Genomic DNA, 20701 nt, shown 5'->3' on the forward strand with positions numbered 1-20701 from the left:
AATAAAAATGAATATGGGTTTAAATCTGTTAAAAACATGCTGTCTTTGGTAGGAATTTGTACATATAACTGAGGCACTTGCTAGGTCAGCCAGTTTTCAAATGAAGACTGCTTTATCTTGCAGAACTCCCTTCCCTAATTATGTCTACCTAATATAGCTTCTAGAATGACTTAAGGCAGCTCTTGTCCTCCAGCTTCCAGGTGGAATTTTTTAAAAGAGGTGCTGATGGTAAATGTGGTGAGGACACTGTGGTCCCAAGTTCTTCCTTTTACAAGTAGGAAACAAGTGTTTTTGATCTGAGTATGAATACAGGAATACAGCCAGTATGTGGGGAAAAGAGAAAACAATGCACACTGATCCTAAGGAGTCCAGAGTGAAGGGAAGTACTTGAGAGTTAGGAAAGACAACACTAATCAGAACAGCAGGTACAAAGCAGTGTATAATATACTACCATATATATTTTAATTCGTATGTATACACACACATGGAAATATGCTTTTTATATGCATTAAGTAGCTCTAGACCAAAGGAAACCAGTCTTAGGGTGGCTGTTTCTAAAGAGGCAAACTGGTAGCTAGGGGCCTGAGGTAGAAAGGTGTCTTCTCATTTTAGACCCCTTTTTGACATTTGTATCATGTGCTAGAGGGAAGCTTTGGATATAAAAAGGAAAACAAGGGAAGCAAGAAACACTGAGCTTAAGAGACTGAATTAGTTTATGACACGAAGATTGTAATTTCTCTGTACAGGCATACACATCTATCATCTGGAGGTTAAAACTGAATTTGCTACACTTACACCTAACTCTTCACAATATTTTATCAGTAATTCATAATTCTGTATTAAATCAGGAAGCACATCCTTGTACTATTCTAGTTTCTGTGCTCACAAGTTGTATGTTTTCCTCAACTAGGTTGTAAATTCCTTCAGGACATAATGCTCTTAGATTTCCTCCATTATGTCCTAAACATGTGTTTCCCCATTCATTTTCTGGATTAATGACCCAAATAAATGGGGAATGATCCTAGAAGCAGTCTAGTAGAAAGTACTTAAAAGGTACCATCAGAGATTGATGGATGGATGAATTGGCAGTTGTAGAGTCTAAGTGCTAGGTTTATGGGTGTTTATACAATCCTTTTAATCCCTCTGTACATAATAAAATAATTGGGGGAAAGGTAATTGGTAGGGGAAAAAAAAGTCATCAGTATGCTAGAGTTCTAGCCAGGCTGTGACATTAATTTGCTGGATGTCTGGGTAGCACCTCTGGGCCTCCTCTACAAAAAGAACAGACTAGAATTCCTGCTTCTCATACCAGGGTACAGTGTACCATTAGAGGTATGCAGAAACATGGTACATTTTAAAATTAACTACAACTATGGGGACAGTATTAATTAAAATGCCAATGAATTTTTAAAAATTCAAGCCTTCAAAATAGTTTTGTTTAAAGCAACCATTAACTCTGGAAAGAACAGCAGAAGAATCAAATAATCCTAGGCTAGAAGCAGCATTTGTGGGAGTGAGGCACAATGAAAAAGCAGCCTTTGGAATCAGACAAACCTGGACTTGAATCCCTGCGTGGCCTAGTAGCTCTGTGATCCTCCAAGAGTTTATTTCTCTTCATACAGGTGAAATATACATCTAAGTATGTAAAATGCCCAGCAGAGAAATTCTGATTAAACATGGCCTTTTGAAATCACATGTTTACCTTTGCTCACTCCCAAAACTCCATTAAAATGGCAGGAAAGAGAAAGGAAGGGAAAGGTACAAGGACAATAAATGAATCAGAATGACATTAGAATCACTTCACAGGAGGTAAAAGGAATCCCCAACAGGGTTACCCCAAAGGGATTTCTTCGGAAAGAGGAAATCCCAGAGCAACAGCTATACAGCAAACCTAGAAAGCAGCCAGGGCAAACTGGAATGGTAGCACAGAGGACTCCAGGAGGGATTATCTCTAAAAATGAACACACTGGGAATGAATCGGTGACAAGTACATAGGAAAAAAAAAAAAAACTTTCAAAACTTACTAACTCCAAAGAAAATAAAAAGGTACGTAATAGAATCATAGCGTACAACACAGCTCAGCTGTGACTAGTATTTATAATCACAATGTAGACTACTGATCTAATCTCAAACTATACTGGGTGAATGAAGAAGGGGAAGTGTATGTGGAACAGAGGCTGTAAGAGAGGAGAGCTCAATCTTCCCATGTATGAAATTAATATATAGCTTTTTATAAAAATCAAGAAATTAAAAGTATAAGCATGTTACTTAGAAACATGGAGGTAAATACCCACAAAAGCTAAGAGGTAAAAATCAGTCATCTCTGGGCAATGGGTATCACAAATGGGAGGACTAGGCTGAAGCCTCTATTTTGTTCTAACCCTTAACTTTTTAAAATATGGTCATGTGTAATAGATAGAAATAAAATTTAATTTACCTAATCTCCCTGACCAATGCTGCCCATTTCTTGCATTCAGAATATAGCTGATTTGACCCCTTCCTCAAGAGTCTGTTCTCACCCTAACAAAGTATGACAGGAAAAGAAAATCCCAGTTTTAATGGATACTTTTATTTATTTAATAGATCACCAACTTAGCCTCCCTACCTACCTATAATTGGAATTTCATCTTATTTCCATGCTGAGTAGTGAAACAATGACAAAGCTAATCAGAATAAGCTACGTCAAAAAGAGAAGCTTAACACAGCTCATTTTCTTTTAACAGGCAAAGTATAAATATATGCACTCTAGAATGCACAATGGTTTAGTCACTAAGAAATTCAAATGGGATCTCGAAGAATGTAGGCAAATCCAGGGTGCAGTAAAGAGGAGCGGAGATGCTGTGCAACTGTTTAAGGGTTCCTGGTGCTGCATCTCTTGGCCACTAGCTGAATCTTGACATGGGGGAAGATTTTAGCTAATGCCAAGTAGAGATGCGGCAAGTGCTAAGTTGACTTAGGGGCTGTGCACAGGAACCAAAAGGCAGGAAAGTACTAAACACTGCTGAGAGCATCCACCCCAGGAAGGACTTTACCTGTTTTTGAGAGAGCACACATACACAGACAGCATTACTATAAGACCCACTAAGCCAGCTATGCCTCCTATCTTCCCAGTAACATGTCTGCTCTTCCTTAGGACATAAAAGGACCAAGAGTTGGGTAACTTTTACATTTTGGGTCCCAGGTTTGCCCCTCCCCACCCAAAATGGATGCCAGGAGCGTTATTTGAAGTTCCTCCATTTGTACTGCCCAGGTAGTAACACTAATGACAACACCACATACTATCTCCACTCCATTCTACCCACCTGTCACTGCATAACCCCCAACCTAGCCCCCAAGAAGTCGAGTAAAAGGGAAGAATCTCACCTTCCAGGAGCTCTAAACTGGCACCACCCCCAGTGCTCACATGGCTGACTTTATCCTCTGTGTTCCATTTGGCACAGCAAGTGGCAGTGTCTCCACCACCTGTTGAATGAAAGCCAAGTTAAAAGGAAAGAAAATAAATAAATAAAAAGGAATGGCACCAAACTTATAAGGCACCATGCTCTTAAGCCCAAAAGGTAGATGATGAACCCCACAATTCCATCTCATTAAGAGGGTCCTCCATAAACTGTATACCCGTTCAGCTCTCAAGATTCAACTGGCACCAAGAAACCTAGGAGAAGTTAATCATTTCCCTTCAACTTTCCTCTGATCAGAATTCTGCCAGACTACACTGGCATTAACTTTGTAAAGGACCCTTTACCTATGATGGTGATGCAGCCCCTGGCAGTGGCTTTCACCACCTCATCCATGAGGGCTTTGGTTCCTTGGGCAAAAGCTTCCCATTCAAATACGCCCACAGGTCCATTCCACACGATCTGCTTAGCCCGAGCAACTGCCTCAGCGTACTTCTTGCTGCTCTCAGGACCACAGTCCAAGCCCTAAGGGGCGGAGTTAAAAAAGAAGATGAGCTACCAAGAAAAGCTACTTAGAAAGGAGCAAACACCACCTCCACCAAGACCTGAACTCAAAGTTGAACACTAGAGTTTCTTATATAGAACCAAAAGATACCCTTCCGTCTTGAAAATTATAAACCTGCTCATGCCCTTTATGGAAGATCAAATGGAAGGGAAAACTTCAGGTTATTTGATAAAAACATTCGTAATCACACTATTTGTGACTGTGAAGAACTGAATCAGTAGTTTTCAACGAGGGTCAATTCTGTCCCTCCCCAGGGGTCCTGTTAGCAATGTCTGGGGATATTTTGGTTATCACAACTTGGGGAAGGGGGTCAGATTCTACTGACATCTAGCAGGTAGAAGTCAGGGATGCTGCTCAACATCCTGCCATGTGCAAGACAGCTCCCCACGACAAAAACTACTGAGATGTCAACAGTGCCAGGTTGAGAAACAGTGATCTAGATTCAGTGGTTCTCAAACTTTGGCATGCATTGGAATCACCAGGAGGGCTTATTCTAGCAAAAAAAAAAATTGCTGGCCCAACCCCCAAGTTTCTGATTCAGTAAGTCTGGGATAGGGCCCAAAAACTTGCATTTTTTAGTAAGTTCCAAAATGTTGCTAATGCTGTTGTCCTTGGAACCACACTTTGAGGAACACTACACTAAATGCGCACATGCTTAACAAGAGGAAAATAACTAAGCAACTAGTATGTCAACATGATACAGTCTTATACGGCTATTAAAATGATAGTATTGGGGCGCCTGGGTGGCTCAGTCGTTAAGCGTCTGCCTTCCGCTCAGGTCATGGTCCCAGGGTCCTGGGATTGAGCCCCGCGTTGGGCTCCCTGCTCAGCGGGAGGCCTGCTTCTCCCTCTCCCACTCCCCCTGCTTGTGTTCCCTCTCTCGCTGTGTCTCTGTCAAATAAATAAAATCTTCAAAAAATTATTTTAAAAACTGATATTATGTAGAGAACACTACAACCAAATATTTCATCTTTAATATACACATACATTTTCCCTGTTTATAAGCACTACAATTCTACTATCTTAATGTTTTCATGTAAGAGTTCTTTTACAAGTTTCTAGGTAACAACATAATCTGGAACAGCCCAAATCATGAAAGTACCTAGCACCAACCCCAGTACATAGTTAACTACTTAACATTAAATAAATGAAGAAACAAAAAATGGTTTTGCCCTCACATTACTGATGAAGACAGCAATCATGCTTTTCCCCCCACGGATTCTCTGAGGAGGGCCTCACTGCTACTTTTGGAGCCCTCTCTGACAGAGATCTCCTATAGAGATTCTTTTAAAAATGCTTGCTGGTTGGCTGAATGAATGAATGAAATCAAAATGTTTTTTTGTTCACTCCTACTACCACCCACCCAAGTGACTCACCATCCAGCCAGCAGGGATGCCAGAGGCCACAGTGGCTTGGCCAGTCTTGGCATTCTCATCAAACTTTTCAGCAGTGACAAAGTCAACAGGCAAGGTAATTTTCACACCATTCTTCTCAGCTTTGGACATCAGGTCTTTGACGATCTTGGCTCCCTCTTCATCAAATAGAGAAGTGCCAATCTATACACAGCAGCCAAGATAAAGATCAGCCTCTATACTAAGAACATGATTACCTCACAAAGCAGACAGGAATAAGATACAATACAGTATAAAGGAACAATTCCAAGACAAAAGAAAGCCAACTTTCCAAAGTAAAAATGGGAGTTTTGAGGGCTCATGTCAGAAGCTGGTTTTCTTTTTAAATTTACATAACCTGCTATTTCTCATGGAGAACCACTTCACATCCACTTGACACTGGTTTCCTACCTCCATGTTGTTGAGCACCTTCAGGAAGGTAAAAGCCATGCCACCACCAATAATCATCTCATTGACTTTGTCCAGCATATTATTGATCAGCTGGATCTTGTCTGCAACTTTAGCTCTAGAAGGGAAAGCAAGAATCATCACCAAAAGAACAAACGGTAGACTAAGGAAGTAATATTACATACTGCCTGAGTTTCTGTATCAAGGCACAGGAACAGAGAAATGTCCCACAAGTGACAAAAGTATTGGCTAACTACTCTGGAAAACAGTATGGAAGTTCCTCAAAAAGTTAAAACATAACTACCCTATGATCCAGCAACTGTACTCACTAGGTGTTTACCCGAAATACACAAAAATACTGATTCGAAGGGGTACATGCACCCCGAGGTTTATAGCAGCATTATCAACAATAGCCAAATTATGGAAAGAGCCCACATGTCCATCAACTGATGAATGGATAAAGAAGTGTGGTGTACACACACACACACGTACACACACACACACACACACACACACACAATGGAATATTACTCAGCCATAAAAAGAATGAAATCTTGCCATTTCCAACAATATGGATGGAGCTAGAAAGTATTATGCTAAGTGAAAGTCAGTCAGTCAGAGAAAGACAAATACCACATGATTTCACTCATATGTGGAATTCAAGAAACAAAACAGATGAACATAGGAGGAAAAAAGAGTCAAACCATAAAACAGACTCTTAACTATAGAGAACAAACTGAGGGTTGCTGGAGGGGAGGGGTAAGGGGATGGGCTAAATGGGTGATGGGTATGAAGGAGGGCACTTGTTATGATGAGCACTGGGTGCTGTATGTAAGTGATGAATCACTAAATCCTACACCTGAAATTAATATTACACTGTATGTTAACTAAGTGGAATTTAAATAAAAACTTGGAAGGAAAAAAAAGTACTGGCTAACTCTCCCCTATGTTTCTTCAACCCAAAAGGCCAATCTGTTTCTAAGAAAACCTCTTAAAGGTGTGGTTCTAGACCAAAAAGGACTTAGAAGACCTACTACTGTCTAAAGAAACCATGAGACCCAAATACGTCTATTTTGCCCCTTCTCCCCACAAAAACCAGAGTCAAGACAGCTAATTTTACCTGAGCAAGACTGCTAATTATGGGATCCCTGAACCCACTCAAAACTGTCCCAAGCCAGGCCACCTGGGTGGCATAGTCATTCAAGCATCCAACTCTTGGTTTCGGCTCCAGTCGTGATCTCAGGGTCACGAGATCGAGCCCAGTGTCTCTCTCCCTCTTCCTCTGCCCCTCCTGCTTGTGCACACACTCATGCGCTCTAATAAATAAATCTTAAAAAAAAATGTGGTGCGGATACTCTACAGCTCACATGCCCTGCTTCTTCAACAAATCAATGGAATGAAAATAGTAAGAAAAGGGAGACTATTACAGAATAGTAAATGCCTAACAACCAAATACAACCATGAACTTCACTTGGATCCTTATGCGACAAAGCCAATTGTAAAAAGACATTTCTGAGATGACAAAGAACTTTTGAATACAGACTAGATATTAGATGACAGGAAGAAAATTGTTGAACTGTGTTAGGTGTAACATGGTGGCTATTTAAAAAGAAATCTCTTTATCAGTTATGAGATACATACAGAACTACTAAGTGAAATTTTATGTCTCAAACTTGCTTAAAAGTACTCCTGATAATGTAATTGTTGAAGCAGGGTATTAGGTATACTGTTTTCTCAACTTCTATACATGCTTCAGTGTTTCCACAGTGTTTTTTAGTAAAATGTAAAATTTCAGGGCGCCTGGGTGGCTCAGTCGTTAAGCGTCTGCCTTCAGCTCAGGTCATGATTCCCGGTTCCTGGGATCGAGCCCCGCATCGGACTCCCTGCTCAGCGGAGAGCCTGCTTCTCCCTCTCCCTCTCCCTCTGCCTGCCTGTCTGCCTGCTTGTGATCTCTCTCTGTGTCAAATAGATGAATAAAATCTTTTTAAAAAAATGTAAAATTTCCCCCAAAACTGTTAATGGCCTAACAAGATTACACTGGAAGAAAGGTGGCAAAAAAAGAACAACAACAAAAAAAAACCCTCCACATCAACTTCCCCCAAACAGCTATTTCCAGCTGAGCCTAAACCTAATCATAACCACTAGGTGGTACTCACTCCCATATTCCAGATCCACAGAAGGATAGAAAACAAAAGCAGCTCAAATCCTAATCTCCAGAGAAGATGAGAGTCTGACCTTTATAACACGGTGCACAAGAGGGGCAATGCTTCTAGAACGCAGATAACAATCTGTACCCACCTGAATTATTTTTAGGACCCTGAAACTGGGCTCATGAAGCCTGAAGAACTATGCTACCTGAAATTGACACCCAACTCCAGAGTCAGCTTTCACAGGAAAATGCTGAGTGTGTTCAATCCCTTGGGGGGGGGGGGGAGGGCAGGACATGCTTATAGAAGGGTCAGTGGCCTTCAGCCATAAAGAGGGTGCTACCTAGATAGCCATGCCAAGTGACAGGAAGTTCTCTTATCCAAGCAGTACTACGTCTCTGTCCCCACTCTAAAATTTATCTTCCCAGCCTCTTAACCTGCAATTCTGAAATTTCTACCTCTAACTAAGCCATTAGAATATCATTATCCACATGGTACCTTTCCCCACAGGAAAAACTATAAAAAGGTATATATTCTGGAGAAATGAGCTCTAAATGATAAATTAAATACATGAGGAGATGTTCACAGTTATTCTTGTCAGACTGTATGTGAAAGGCTCAAGTGCTTCAAAAATTGTTAGATGAGCACCTATGGTGAATCTTTCCCATTCTTCCCTCCAAGCAAGCTCCACTTGCTCCACTTGCTATCCTTCTTGGCCCTGTTTTGTCCCAGGAGGCTGACCTGCATGGAGCGCATCAAGGCACTCCCTTGCCCTCTGGCCTCCAGTTGGGTTGCAGGCAGTTGGGAGGGGGCAGGGGAAGGGGGAACATCAGTAAAGATTGAAGGGAGATCAGAGTATATTTCTTTCCCTGCCAGACGCCTATGCCCATGTTCCTTGAACAATGCTACAGTTTCTATCAGAGGGCCCTCTCCATACAACTACCCTCTCTGGATTCTGGTAACCATTCCCTCCCTTTGTCCCTTCAGGCCTAGAGAAGGTGTTTGCTGTTGCTAGCCCCAGATTACTATGCTGTACTTTCTGGGTGTCCCTGAACCCTACCGACACATTTGTAGATAGTCCCTTTATTAAACGCTCCTCATTTACCCAGTTTGATTATGCTTTCTGACCATAATAAACCACCCAAGTCATGGCCTACTACCAGGCACACACACTATTTAAAGCATGATCTTGAAGAGTTCTTCATACCCGCCCAGGATGGCCAGGAAGGGTCGCTCTGGGCATTCCAAGGCCTTGGCAAAGTAGTTCAGCTCCTTCTTCATCAAGAAACCTCCGGCCTTCTGTGGCAGATTGATTCCCACCATGGAGCTAGAGAAGACCAGAGACAATTTAAATTTTGGTCAATCCTTACCAATTCCCCCCAGTTCTAGAGGCCATCTCCTTATCACTGAAATACTTTCACTTCTGAGATTCCAGGAGACCATAGTTTTCATCCCTAAACTGCAACAAAAACACTTAGGTGCAAGACGAGCTTTTTGACTAATAGAACAGGGCCAAGAGGACAAGTAAAAAGCAACAACCTTAAGTAGGATTTAAAATACCCAATTAACAGTCTTCAAGTCAAGGGTTTAACCCTAATAAACAATCAGCCAGTTAGCTGATGACAAAAGGAGAAGGTTCCTCAATTTGCTTCCTAATGACAGCATAAGATTCTGACCCTACAATGTTAACAAAGGGAGGGCTCTACCTGAAATATCCTAAAAGCAACCTCTTCCTGAAGTGCAACAAAAAGCTCCACAATTCTCAACATGTTGTACTTTTATTTCCTCAAAAAAATAAGGACCAAGGATATCCAACAAGAACCACAGTCTAACTGGCAGCTCCAATTAGAGACAGAAGCTGAAAGGATTATGTTCTGTCTAATACAGAAATCTCCAACAACAACCCAGAACTTGGGCTGCCTGAGTACAGGGGAATATTGCTCCTAGCGGAACGTCAAAAGACTCTTAGTACCTGTGGGCTCGGTGAGCAGTGCCAAAAGCATCATTGACATAGACATCTCCTAGTTTGGAAAGTGAAGCTCGGAAGGCTTCTATTTTGGCTGGCTCAGCTTTAACCTGCAGGAAAAAGAAAAAAAAAAAAAAAAACGGAAAAACCAACACAGAAAATGCTGATGGCTCCAAAGACAACTGTAAAAGCATTTCATACCAAGAGTCCTTTTGCATTATCTCTAAAGACCCAGAGTTGGTAGGACAGCAATTTTCACAACTAGCAACAGGATCTATTTCTTCTTCCAAATATTCCAGGTCTGTTGGTCACTTCTACATTCTGCTCTCCACACCTTGCCTCAAATTGCAAACTTAAGATTCCTGAACCATGGCTTAACCTCTAATCTCCCGAAGCTAATCACACCCCACTGACCTCTCCCCCAACTCCTAAGATAAGATTATCTTTTCCTGGAACACCTGGGTGGCTCAGTGAGTTAAGCATCTGCCTTCAGCTCTGGTCATGATCTCAGGGTCCTGGGACTGAGCCCCACATCGGGCTCCCTGCTCAGCGGGGAGCGTGCTTCTCCCTCTGCCTGCCACTACCCCCTGCTTGTGCTCTCTGACAAATAAATAAAAATCTTTAAAAAAAAAATTATCTTTTCCTTTCCTTAGCTTGACTCATATCCTCATTTTAACATATTTTCCTTACAAAAGTTAGGATTATACCTGACTCAAGCTTCTAGCTACCAAGGCAAAGGGAAAGAGGCTCTCACACACATTCTTCATGAAGCTGGAACAGAGAAGGCAGGTGGAAACATGACAACAGCAAAGGCCCTCAGAAACATTTTATGTATATTAAAAGAAGGTATTCTATATAACCTTTCCTAGAAGTTAGGCATCTAAGAAAACAAGAAATACACTTCTACAAAAAAGAAAGAGAAACAAGAAGTACAAGTAAAACATTATGGCCTTGAAATGTCAGCTCACCATCCAGGATCCCTACCCCCAGACCCCCGCAAAAGGGGACATTTGCAGGATGGCAGGATGAACAAAGAAATCTCCAGAAAGAAACCAAGCAAAGATGCACAGGGGGACACAGCACAGAAGAATATACAGGACAGATGTTCATTTTAGTTGCTGCCCACTCCCATCCTCCTGTTTCAAGGTGAAGGAGGCTGCCACAAAGAACAGGGGCTTTCCTCTAATGACCCAAACAATGCAGGGGAACTAATGCTAAAACTAAACACTGTAGAACCCACATAATCTTTCTAGAATGGAGTATCATCTGCCACCGGTGACTGGAAGATAATCACGTAGTAATGAAAATACTGCCCAAATGGCAGGACACCTGGGCTCTAGGCCCAACTCTGACACTAATTCACTGTGTAACCTTCGGCAAGTTGATCTCTGACCCTGCAGCCTTCTCATCTATTAAAAAGGCATGATAACCCCTCCAAGAACTGTCTAAGGAAAAATGGGGCAAACTGAAGCTCTTCTTGAAAAAAGCACTATAGAAATTAACCCACTTCTCAAGTTCTGATCTGCCAATAACTAGAAGAAAATGTTCCTAAAAGACCAATGTGGGCACACTGGAAAAAGGAGAAATTTTATGTCCTTGCTTTGTTTTTTTTTTTTTTTAATCTATTTTGAACTTATTACTGGCTCTTGAAATTTCAAGCATCGAAAGCCACTGGACACTAAATGTAAAGTTAATTAAAAAGAAGTCATAGACTAGAACTGTTAGTTTATCACTTCCCAAATTTTGCCTCAATTTGCTACCACTTCTAAGTTCTAGGTCTGTGCAAGTAGAGTTTCAACTCTAAAAGGGCACCAAATTTGAGATAAGGACTTGACTCTTACTACTGTACCAAGACTATGCCCAAAGGCAGGATAAGGCAAAACCAGGGCCTGAGGTGCTAAGAAAAGAAACTGCTTAAAAGCAGGTACTCTGATGACCTTAAGAAACACCAGAAGCACAACAGGAGATTGAGATACTAGCCTCAGAGAGTCTTGTTCCCCAAGACACTAAACACCTAAGGGTAGAATGTTCTAAAGGATGACTTCAGCTTCTCTTCTACCAATAGGCAAATTCTAAATCATCCTCAAAGAGCCAGCTTTATCATTTCATATTTGAATTCTGGTTGTCAGGTGATAGTAATCTATTTTGTGGATTATCTATGGTTGCTCTTTTTAATTTTTGTTTTGGGTGGTTTTTTTCTATGGTCACTTTGGCATGACAACAGCAGAGCTGAGTAGTTCCAACAGAGACCACATACAGTTGTGACTATCTGGCCTACAAAACCTAAAATATTTATTGTCTGACCCTTTATAGAAAAAGTTTGCTGATCTAATGGACTGAGCTATATATATATATATATAAAGCCCAGCAACAGCACTACCGCCTCGAACTTCAGTAAAATGACTGCCTTTCGGAGACTTAAATTTCTTTATAAGATGATGACAATACCTGCACTTCCTTATCTTAAAGAGAATTCCAAAAAATGCTTTACACTTCATAAAAAAAAAGTCTCAAATCCTAGGCAATATCATCATGACCATCATTTACCCAACTATCATCAATTTTCCCACATAGACCCTTTCTACTTGACTTACGAAAAGTACTTTTTCTGCTCACATAATTATTTTATAAGAAAATCCCAATTGTATCACACTTAATTGAAATTTATGGTTTTAAGAGTACCAAGCTCAACCATTAAGTTAATTCCCCTTCGAAATAAGAATATTACTGTTCTTCCGTAACACACCAGGGTCTGTTCTGTTCCAGGAACACCTGGTATAGCATGGACACCCGCCCCCACCAATGCCTGTGAACGTCTGCTCTCAGCACTTGGGAATCATAGCCTACCCTTCACTAGGATTATCACACATGCTGTCAGAAAAAAAAAATCCTCATGTATCATGGGCCAAGTGGGTAACAAAGGAACAACTGCAAAGCATGTCCACTGAATACTCTTATACCCAAATGGTATCCACTTATTTTTCAAAGGTATTACAAAACACTTGAGCATGAGAAGGGCTTCTGGGATGCTAGCCAATATTCTATTCCTTGACCTAGGTGGTGGTTACACAGATGTGTGTGTACTCTGTGATAATTTATCAAGCCATGCATCTATCTATCTATCTATATATATATATATATATATATATATATATACACACACACACACACTTATATAAATGCATAGCTTTTATATAAATGCATAGCTTGAATATATTCATATATATCCATGTATATTCATATATATTCATATATATATTAAAGGTTATCATATATATTAAAATAACCTTATATATATTAAACGTTTATTTATATTCATATATATGAATATGTATCTATTCATATATGAATATTTATTCATATATATGAATAAAATAACCTTTATATATGAATAAACTTTTATATATATTTATTCTGTACTTCAATAAAAAGGCATCTAACGAAAAAATAAACATGAACTACCTCTTTCTTCAGTCTCTTATGGACTCAGTCCTCCTCACCCCTAATAATGTCGAGGTCACAGGTCCTACCTTATTCCCAGAAGCATCTTTTCCCTTCCCTTCCTCCTCCACATGAAAGCGAAGGTTCTCCAACAGGATGACAGACCCAGCAGCTGGGTTAGCACAAGCTTTCTCCACTTCTTGGCCCACACAGTCCTTTAAGAACAAAACATCCCTGGGGAGAGCAGGAGATGGAGATACTTGAGAAGTCTGAAAGAACCAGTAACAACACGCTTCACAACATCTCCTGTCATGGAGTCCCCCAGCTCCAGAGTCTGGCACTTACTTGCCCAGCAGAGATTTAAGTTCTACAGCAACTGGCTCCAAAGAGTACTTTTCAGGCATGGGGACACCATCAGGCCGGCCCAGATGGCTCATAAGAACAACTGACTTAGCTCCATTGTCCAAGCAGAATTTGATGCTTGGAATGGCAGCCTTGATTCTGCAACCAAAAAGAGATAGCAGGTAGATCAAGGTTACTCCTAGGAATTAGTGGGAACGACTTTATTTATGGCCTTGTGAACTATAAAGCCCCTTTTCTTCTCTAAATTCCTTCAAATTTACTGATGGCAATTCAGTGATGGTCCTCAGGTTCAGGGGAAGAAGTCAATTATGATGCCAAACCACCCACCGAGGATTATTCAATCTGATCATGTTTGCCCCTTATGCAGAAAAGAGCTACCATAGCAGGAATGAAGCTGCTATCTTTAGAAGGACTTGCAAGGTTGGCCCTTGGCCAGTGTCTGGGAACCTGGCTTCCAAAGTGGTCCCTCAATTCTCTGACAGACACGGGACATTCTAATTGACACTGCTCCTAGACTGTACAAACTAAGTGATCTATGCTCAACACCTGCCTTCCTCTAATAGTCTGGAATTTTGTTGGTTGCTAGGCAGAGGGTACCCATATGACCAGCTCCCAGTAAAAATCTTGGGAGCCAAATCTCTAATGGGCTTCTCTGGGCAAAAACAATGCATTCAACTACTGCAGTTTGGAGGGAGAGCACTGGAAGCCCGTGCATGGATTTCTCCAGATTTTAGGTGTCTTTTCCCCTTGCTGATCTTGTCATGCATCCTTTCGCTGTAATAATAAACTTTAGTAGTGAGAACTATATGCTACGTTCTGTCCTGTGAGTCCTTCTAGTGAATCACTAAGTATATGTAGGTGTCTTGGGGACCCCTGAAACAGCCCTCTTATGTGACTGAGGAAGAAATCTAGAATTCCCAAATCTTTGACACCATTAAAGGAAATTTAGGAAAAACTTAAAAAGATGTAGTAACTTTTTTGCACCCATTATAGATCCTAAGGCACATTTTCTGGCAGGAAAAAATACACTATATAGAATATAGTTTAAATAATGTCATATTAACCTCATTATAGTTTAACCAAAAAATTAACTTCCTTTAAACATGTCAAATTTTTGTTATAAACTTGATACTAACTTTCCATTTTTTCCAGTCTTTAAGAAATTGAAATTGATAATAAAACCATTCATTTATTCAACAAATATTTATTGAATGCTTCTTATGCCAGGTACCTTTCCAGATTCTGAGAATACAACAGTAAATAAAACAGTCTCTGCTCTCATGAAGTGAAATTCTAATGGAGGGAGAGACAAACAATAAACATACATACGTGTGTATACATATAAATATAGGGGTAGGGGTGTGTGTGTGTGTGTGTGCATGTGTGTGTCTGTAATCAGGTGGTAATAAGAGCTATGGAAAAAATAAAGGTAGAGAGACAAGAATGACTGAGGAATAGTGGTGAAGGGGATTTTAGATAGGGTGGCCAGTCTCTGATAAGGTGGCATTTCAGCAGACAATGGAATAATAAAAAACCAGGTTATGTTTCCAAAATACCTTATGCTATTTGACATATATAAAAACTCACTAACACCAAATAAAGAAGAAACCTTCATTAGTTACAAAGTTTGCCCAAAGAAACCAAATTATTCTTCAGAGCTATCCCTTATCGGAAGTTCTATTATTTCTAATGCTTCCTTTTGTTAACTCCATGGATTTCTGAAAATGGAAAGAATGTAGTCAGACCTGCTTCTCTGCTTTTAATTCATAAAACACCTTGGAAGGCCTATTTCCAATTTCTTCTGTGTGCTGCAGAAAATAATGAAAATCAAGAAGGGTCAGAGCTGCCTTGTACAAAACAGAGACCTTCCACTATGGTGTAGCAGGGATGTACTTGGTAAAATGCCAGACTCTACCCTGGGGCCAGTATCTGAAAATGTTCTGGGTCTAGACCTGCACTGTCCAATAAGGGAGCCATTAGCTACATGTGCCTCTTAAATACTAGAAATTGACTAGTCCAGATTGTGATGTGCTGTGTTAAAATACATGCTGGATCTTGAAGACTTAATACCAAAAAAGTTAAATGTCCCTTTAATTTTTTTATTAATTACATATTGAAATGATTATTTTGGACTTACTGGATTAAATAAAATATATTACTTAAAATTAAGTTCACCCAGTTCTTTTTACCTTTTTAATGTGGCAACTAGAAAATTTTAAATTATATGTGGCTCGTATTATATTTCTATTAGACAACACTGCTCTAGATCATTGGAAAGCACACCTTTCCAGCTCAAACCCCTCATCTGAAATTTAAAATTAAACCTTCTTTACAATCTAGTCAAAAGCAAGAGTATTCTACCACTCAAAATTTCTGCTTCTGATTTTGGAGACAAGATATTTAGAACAGCCTAAACTAACTGAAAATATTACCTCTGACATCTTTTCCCTTACATCAAAATTCTCAAAAACTTATTTTATCGGGGCCATACTGAATAGGGGCTTGTAAAAATACACGTAAGCTTAAAATTACTAGTATTAAAAAAATCCTCTTGCACAGTTCTTCATTTTGCACGAAAAGCCAAGTAACCTTCAGCTTTGATGTTCTTTAAAAATGCGTAACCCCAAATCCTTCAAAGTTTCAAAAAATGAGAGGAAAAAAATCACTTTCTTAAGATGACTTTTTTCACTTTCTTCATTCTCGTAAGAAAGGAGACCAGATAGTGGGTTTGTGGAAAGCCAAGACTATATGGCTTAAGTTACCACACAGTTCTACACTAAGAAAGGAAAACCATTTCATCCTATATACCCACACACATCTTAAACCAAACTCAAGGTTTAGCAGAGACCTTACCTCTGGTTGTTTGTTATCTGGTTGTTCTTCATAGGAACATTGAAGTCCACTCTAAAAAAGAAACAAAGTTTCAGATTCCCTCAAAGATTAGGAGAAGCACTTTTAGGGAACCAGTTAAATAAGGTAGGAATTCAAATCCACCTTAAAAACAATCAGTGGTATTAGAAGTCAAGATAGTGGTTAGCCATGGGGAGGAGGAGGGAAGGAGGAGGGACTGGGATAGGACACCAGAGGGTGTTTCTGGGGTTATTCTGTATTTCTTGACCTGGGTGATTACACAAATGTGTTCAGTTTCATGATAATTCTTTGAGCTTTTGATTTACTTTAAAAGAGAAATTTTTTAAAATAAAAAACAAACCTAACTGACATCACAGGAACTAGCCCTGAAGACCTGGGAAGCTTGGGGCGCCTGGGTGGCTCAGTCGTTGAGCATCTGCCTTCAGCTCAGGTCATGATCCCAGGGTCCTGGGATCGAGCCCCACATCCGGCTCCCTGCTCAGTGGGAAGCCTGCTTCTCCCTCTCCCACTCCCCCTGCTTGTGTTCCCTCTTTCGCTCTCTGTCAAAAAATAAATAAAATCTTTAAAAAAAAAAAAAAAAAAAAAGACGTGGGAAGCTAAAACCAGTTCCATCTAAAAAGATTTTTATGTGGACCTAGCATGACAGTATCTAGGAATAATGGCAGCTGGCTGGATAAGGGGTAATTAAGGAACACATCTTGATTCTGATTCCTTTGATATTATTTCTGGGTCCTAGGGAAGCTAACTAACATCACTCAAAAGAAAAAAAATGACTGGAAAAAAGAACACATCAACAGATTATCATTCTTTCGGAGAAAGCCTGGGGCCTCGTGACCAGAAAAAACCCAGTGTCCAAGACCAAGTTCACACAGTACTCTTCAAGCAAAACACAGACAATAAAAATAAGATAGCTTCTTTCATAAAACCTGAGAGGGGAGGGCGGAACATGTGATCCTGCCTACCTGACAAACAGGCAATTAGAAGAGAAGTGATCAGGATGGCACAAGCAAATAATTTACTGCAGTCTCTCCTTTCTCACCCAACAGATTACTGCTTTACCATTTTTTAAGAACCAGCAATTCCTTCTCCCTTCTGAACTCCCTGGAACCTCAGCCTACTTCAATCTGACTGAAAACAACGTGTGACAGCTAGGTGTTAGGGCTAAGTGCTGCCTGCCAAGATCCCGTTTAAACACTTTCTTTCTCATCTGCAGAATGCGGATGATAGTACCTACCTCACAGTTACTGTGAGAATTAAATGAATTAGTGTTATTTGTCAAGGGCTTAGAAGAGTACCTGGTACACAGTAAGTGCCATACAAATGGCAGCTATTATGATACATGTTAATGCTTCTCCAAAATGTTGTGTTTTAGAAGGCATCAACCTGCCTTTTAAAACACAATCGACCATTACAAAAACAGCTAGCACCGTCACATGCTAAGGGACTAAGGGAAGATATGACCTAGTCGAGAAGACTGCTGCCATGCTCCAGGCCTAGCAGACAATTACAAAATCCTTAGACCTATTAAGACGACCAACTTCCTATATCCCCTAGGACTATACTCCAACCTAGTTCACTGAAGGGCAGCCTTTCCAAAGGTGGGTTGAGGGAATCATTCTATATTCAAACATTTTAATTAAGTCTTCAAAAATAAAAGCAGTATGTCTCTGAAGAAATACAATCTACTCAGTTTCAGGCTACTTGACTCTGATTCTAAGCATCTTCTCTAAATATCCTAACAAGGCCCCTGCCAGCCTTCAAGTACATTCTGAAGAGCGTAGAGTATCCCATTACCTGTGTCATTTTTCCCTCCTGCAACCTCCCAGAAAGGCCCAGGTCAAAAGGGCTAATGGCAACAGGCTGAGCACAACCCACCCTTTTTCAGTGCTCCCTACTCCCAAGCCCTTACAGGGAGGAAATTCTTTGGGCAGAACTCAAGAATCTGTGTCATCTATCCAAGCTGCCATGACATAGCTTCCTGATGAGAATAGGACTTCTCTCTTCTCTTTGCCTGTGCTTTACCTCCCTTTATCACCTCCTACACTCTCAACAGCTCTGCTTTTAGCTTCTCCTTTCTGAGGACTCTGCCACAGAAACTGCTCTTGCCTACACATTCCACTTCTTCCATTCTAAGTTAAAATCTGCACCCCTTCCTTTTCCACTTCCCTGAAACACTGGTGAGCTCAGCTTCAGGCATGAACTCAGATTTCACTACACAGCTATCAGAATGGCTGAAATAGGGGCACCTGGGTGGCTCAGTCGTTAAGCGTCTGCCTTCGGCTCAGGTCATGATCCCAGGATCCTGGGATCGAGCCCCGCATCGGCTTCCCTGCTCGGCAGGAAGCCTGCTTCTCCCTCTCCCACTCCCCCTGCTTGTGTTCCCTCTCTCGCTGTGTCTCTCTCTGTCAAATAAATAAATAAAATCTTAAAAAAAAAAAAAAAAAAGAATGGCTGAAATAAAATATAATGACAACAGCAAATGCTGGTGAAGATGCAGAAAAACTGATCACTTATACTGCTGGTAGGAATGTAAAATAGTATGCCTGCTTTGGAAACCAGTCTGGGAATTCAGCATATGATCCAGTGATTTCACTCCTGGGTGTTTACCCAAGAGAAATGACAGCATAAATGTCCATATCAAGACTTGTGCATGAATATTCAATGTTCACAGCAGCTTTCTTTGTAATAGCCCCAAACTGGAAACAAACCAGATGTCCATCAATGGGTGAATGGCTAAACAAACTGCGCAACAGCCATCCCATAAAGTACTACTCAGCAATATAAAGAATGGACTACTGATACATGCAACAACTTGGATAAATCTCAAGGGCATTAAGCTGAGTGAGGGGGTGGGGGGGAAAGCCAATCGCAAAAGGTTATATACTGTGATTCCACTTATGTAACATTTTTGAAATGACAAAATTTTAGGAGCAGGAAACAGATCAGTAGTTTGGGAACAACCAGGGGTTGGAATGGAGGGAGTTGTGGGGGCATGACTCTGCAGAGGGAGGTGGAGGAAGGTCTTGGTGATGATCAAACAAGTTTTGTAACTTGTGGTGGGAATTACACAGCTCTATCTATACATGTGATAAGATAGCACAGAACTATAAGCTTTATCCCAACGTCAACTTCCTACTTTTGATATTGTACTCTAATTTTGTAAGATGTATCCATTGGGGGAAACTGGGCGAACGAAGACTTCTCTGTACTATTTTTGCAATCTCCTTAATTTTGTAAGATGTATCCCTTGGGGGAAACTGGGTGAACAAACTTCTCTGTACTAACTTTGCAACCTCCTGTGAATCTATAATTATTTCAAAATAAAATGTTAAAATATTTAGTTACAGTAAGAGTATCAAGTCTCTGTCACCTGAAATCTCAGGGGTCCAGGCCCAGTCCCATTAAAAGCTCTCAAAAGTACCATGCCCACCCTTGTGTCACTGCCCCTGACTGCAAGATTGGGGTATTATGGGTGTCTTATTAAAGACTTTTTCTCGGCTCAGTTTTTCCTCTCCATTTCTTTTTCCACTACATCAGAGCTGTTGCTTAACAAGTCAGAACAGGTTAGAGAAAAGCAGTGAGGTTTAAAACAAAAGAGGGGTGGAGGGAGCAAGCAAAAAGGGAAGTGCTTCGCAAGTCACCAAAGGAGTAAGACTGGCAATCTGTGCGGGGAAGAAAGGAAATGACATTGCAAAAATAAGCCGGAAGCTTACTCAAAAGGCGGTAAAGTCAACTGGAATCCGGGGGAAAAAAAAAAATGGAGGTGGAACCTGGTAATTACCCAGTCAGAGGTCTGGCTATCTAACGTTCCCTCAACAAATCAGTGTGTTTGCGTCCCTGGCAATTCAAAGCAGGAGCCAGAAGACTCGGCTAACATCAACATCAGAGACATTAGAGTTCTCTTTTGCAGGACAAAGAGAGGAGGCAAGTGAAGCAGCCACTACTCAGAGGCCCCATTTCTGAAACACTGCCAGCCAGCAACCACCACGTAAAGGCATTGAAACAAAAAATTTGAGCTGACAAGGCATAGCTGCCTAGGCTCTTCCAAAAAGTCCTACAAAATGTGACTCTGTTCAAAAGAGATACATTAATAATCAGGGAACAAAGTAATTCCCTGTCCCCAGGCGAAGTAAGTAGAATTTATCCAGATTAGT

General features: G+C 40.6%; 1 protein-coding gene across 1 annotated transcript in view; it reads right to left on the reverse strand.

Annotated features, from left to right (window-relative positions):
- Nucleotides 1-708: 708 nt before the first annotated feature.
- Nucleotides 709-20701, reverse strand: part of PGK1 (phosphoglycerate kinase 1) — a 22361-nt gene continuing 2368 nt past the window's right edge. The window contains exons 2-11 of the mRNA XM_032387921.1: nucleotides 16530-16580; nucleotides 13659-13814; nucleotides 13403-13547; nucleotides 9879-9982; nucleotides 9114-9233; nucleotides 5763-5877; nucleotides 5337-5516; nucleotides 3743-3920; nucleotides 3364-3462; nucleotides 709-3032 (exon numbers count right to left, since the gene is read on the reverse strand). Of these exons, the coding sequence (XP_032243812.1) occupies nucleotides 2992-3032; nucleotides 3364-3462; nucleotides 3743-3920; nucleotides 5337-5516; nucleotides 5763-5877; nucleotides 9114-9233; nucleotides 9879-9982; nucleotides 13403-13547; nucleotides 13659-13814; nucleotides 16530-16580 (1189 nt within the window). The 3' untranslated portion in view covers nucleotides 709-2991. The remainder of the gene's footprint in view (nucleotides 3033-3363; nucleotides 3463-3742; nucleotides 3921-5336; nucleotides 5517-5762; nucleotides 5878-9113; nucleotides 9234-9878; nucleotides 9983-13402; nucleotides 13548-13658; nucleotides 13815-16529; nucleotides 16581-20701) is intronic.

Source organism: Phoca vitulina, unplaced genomic scaffold (assembly GCF_004348235.1).
Source record: "Phoca vitulina isolate PV1807 unplaced genomic scaffold, GSC_HSeal_1.0 scaffold51, whole genome shotgun sequence".
Taxonomy (NCBI): Eukaryota; Metazoa; Chordata; class Mammalia; order Carnivora; family Phocidae; genus Phoca; species Phoca vitulina.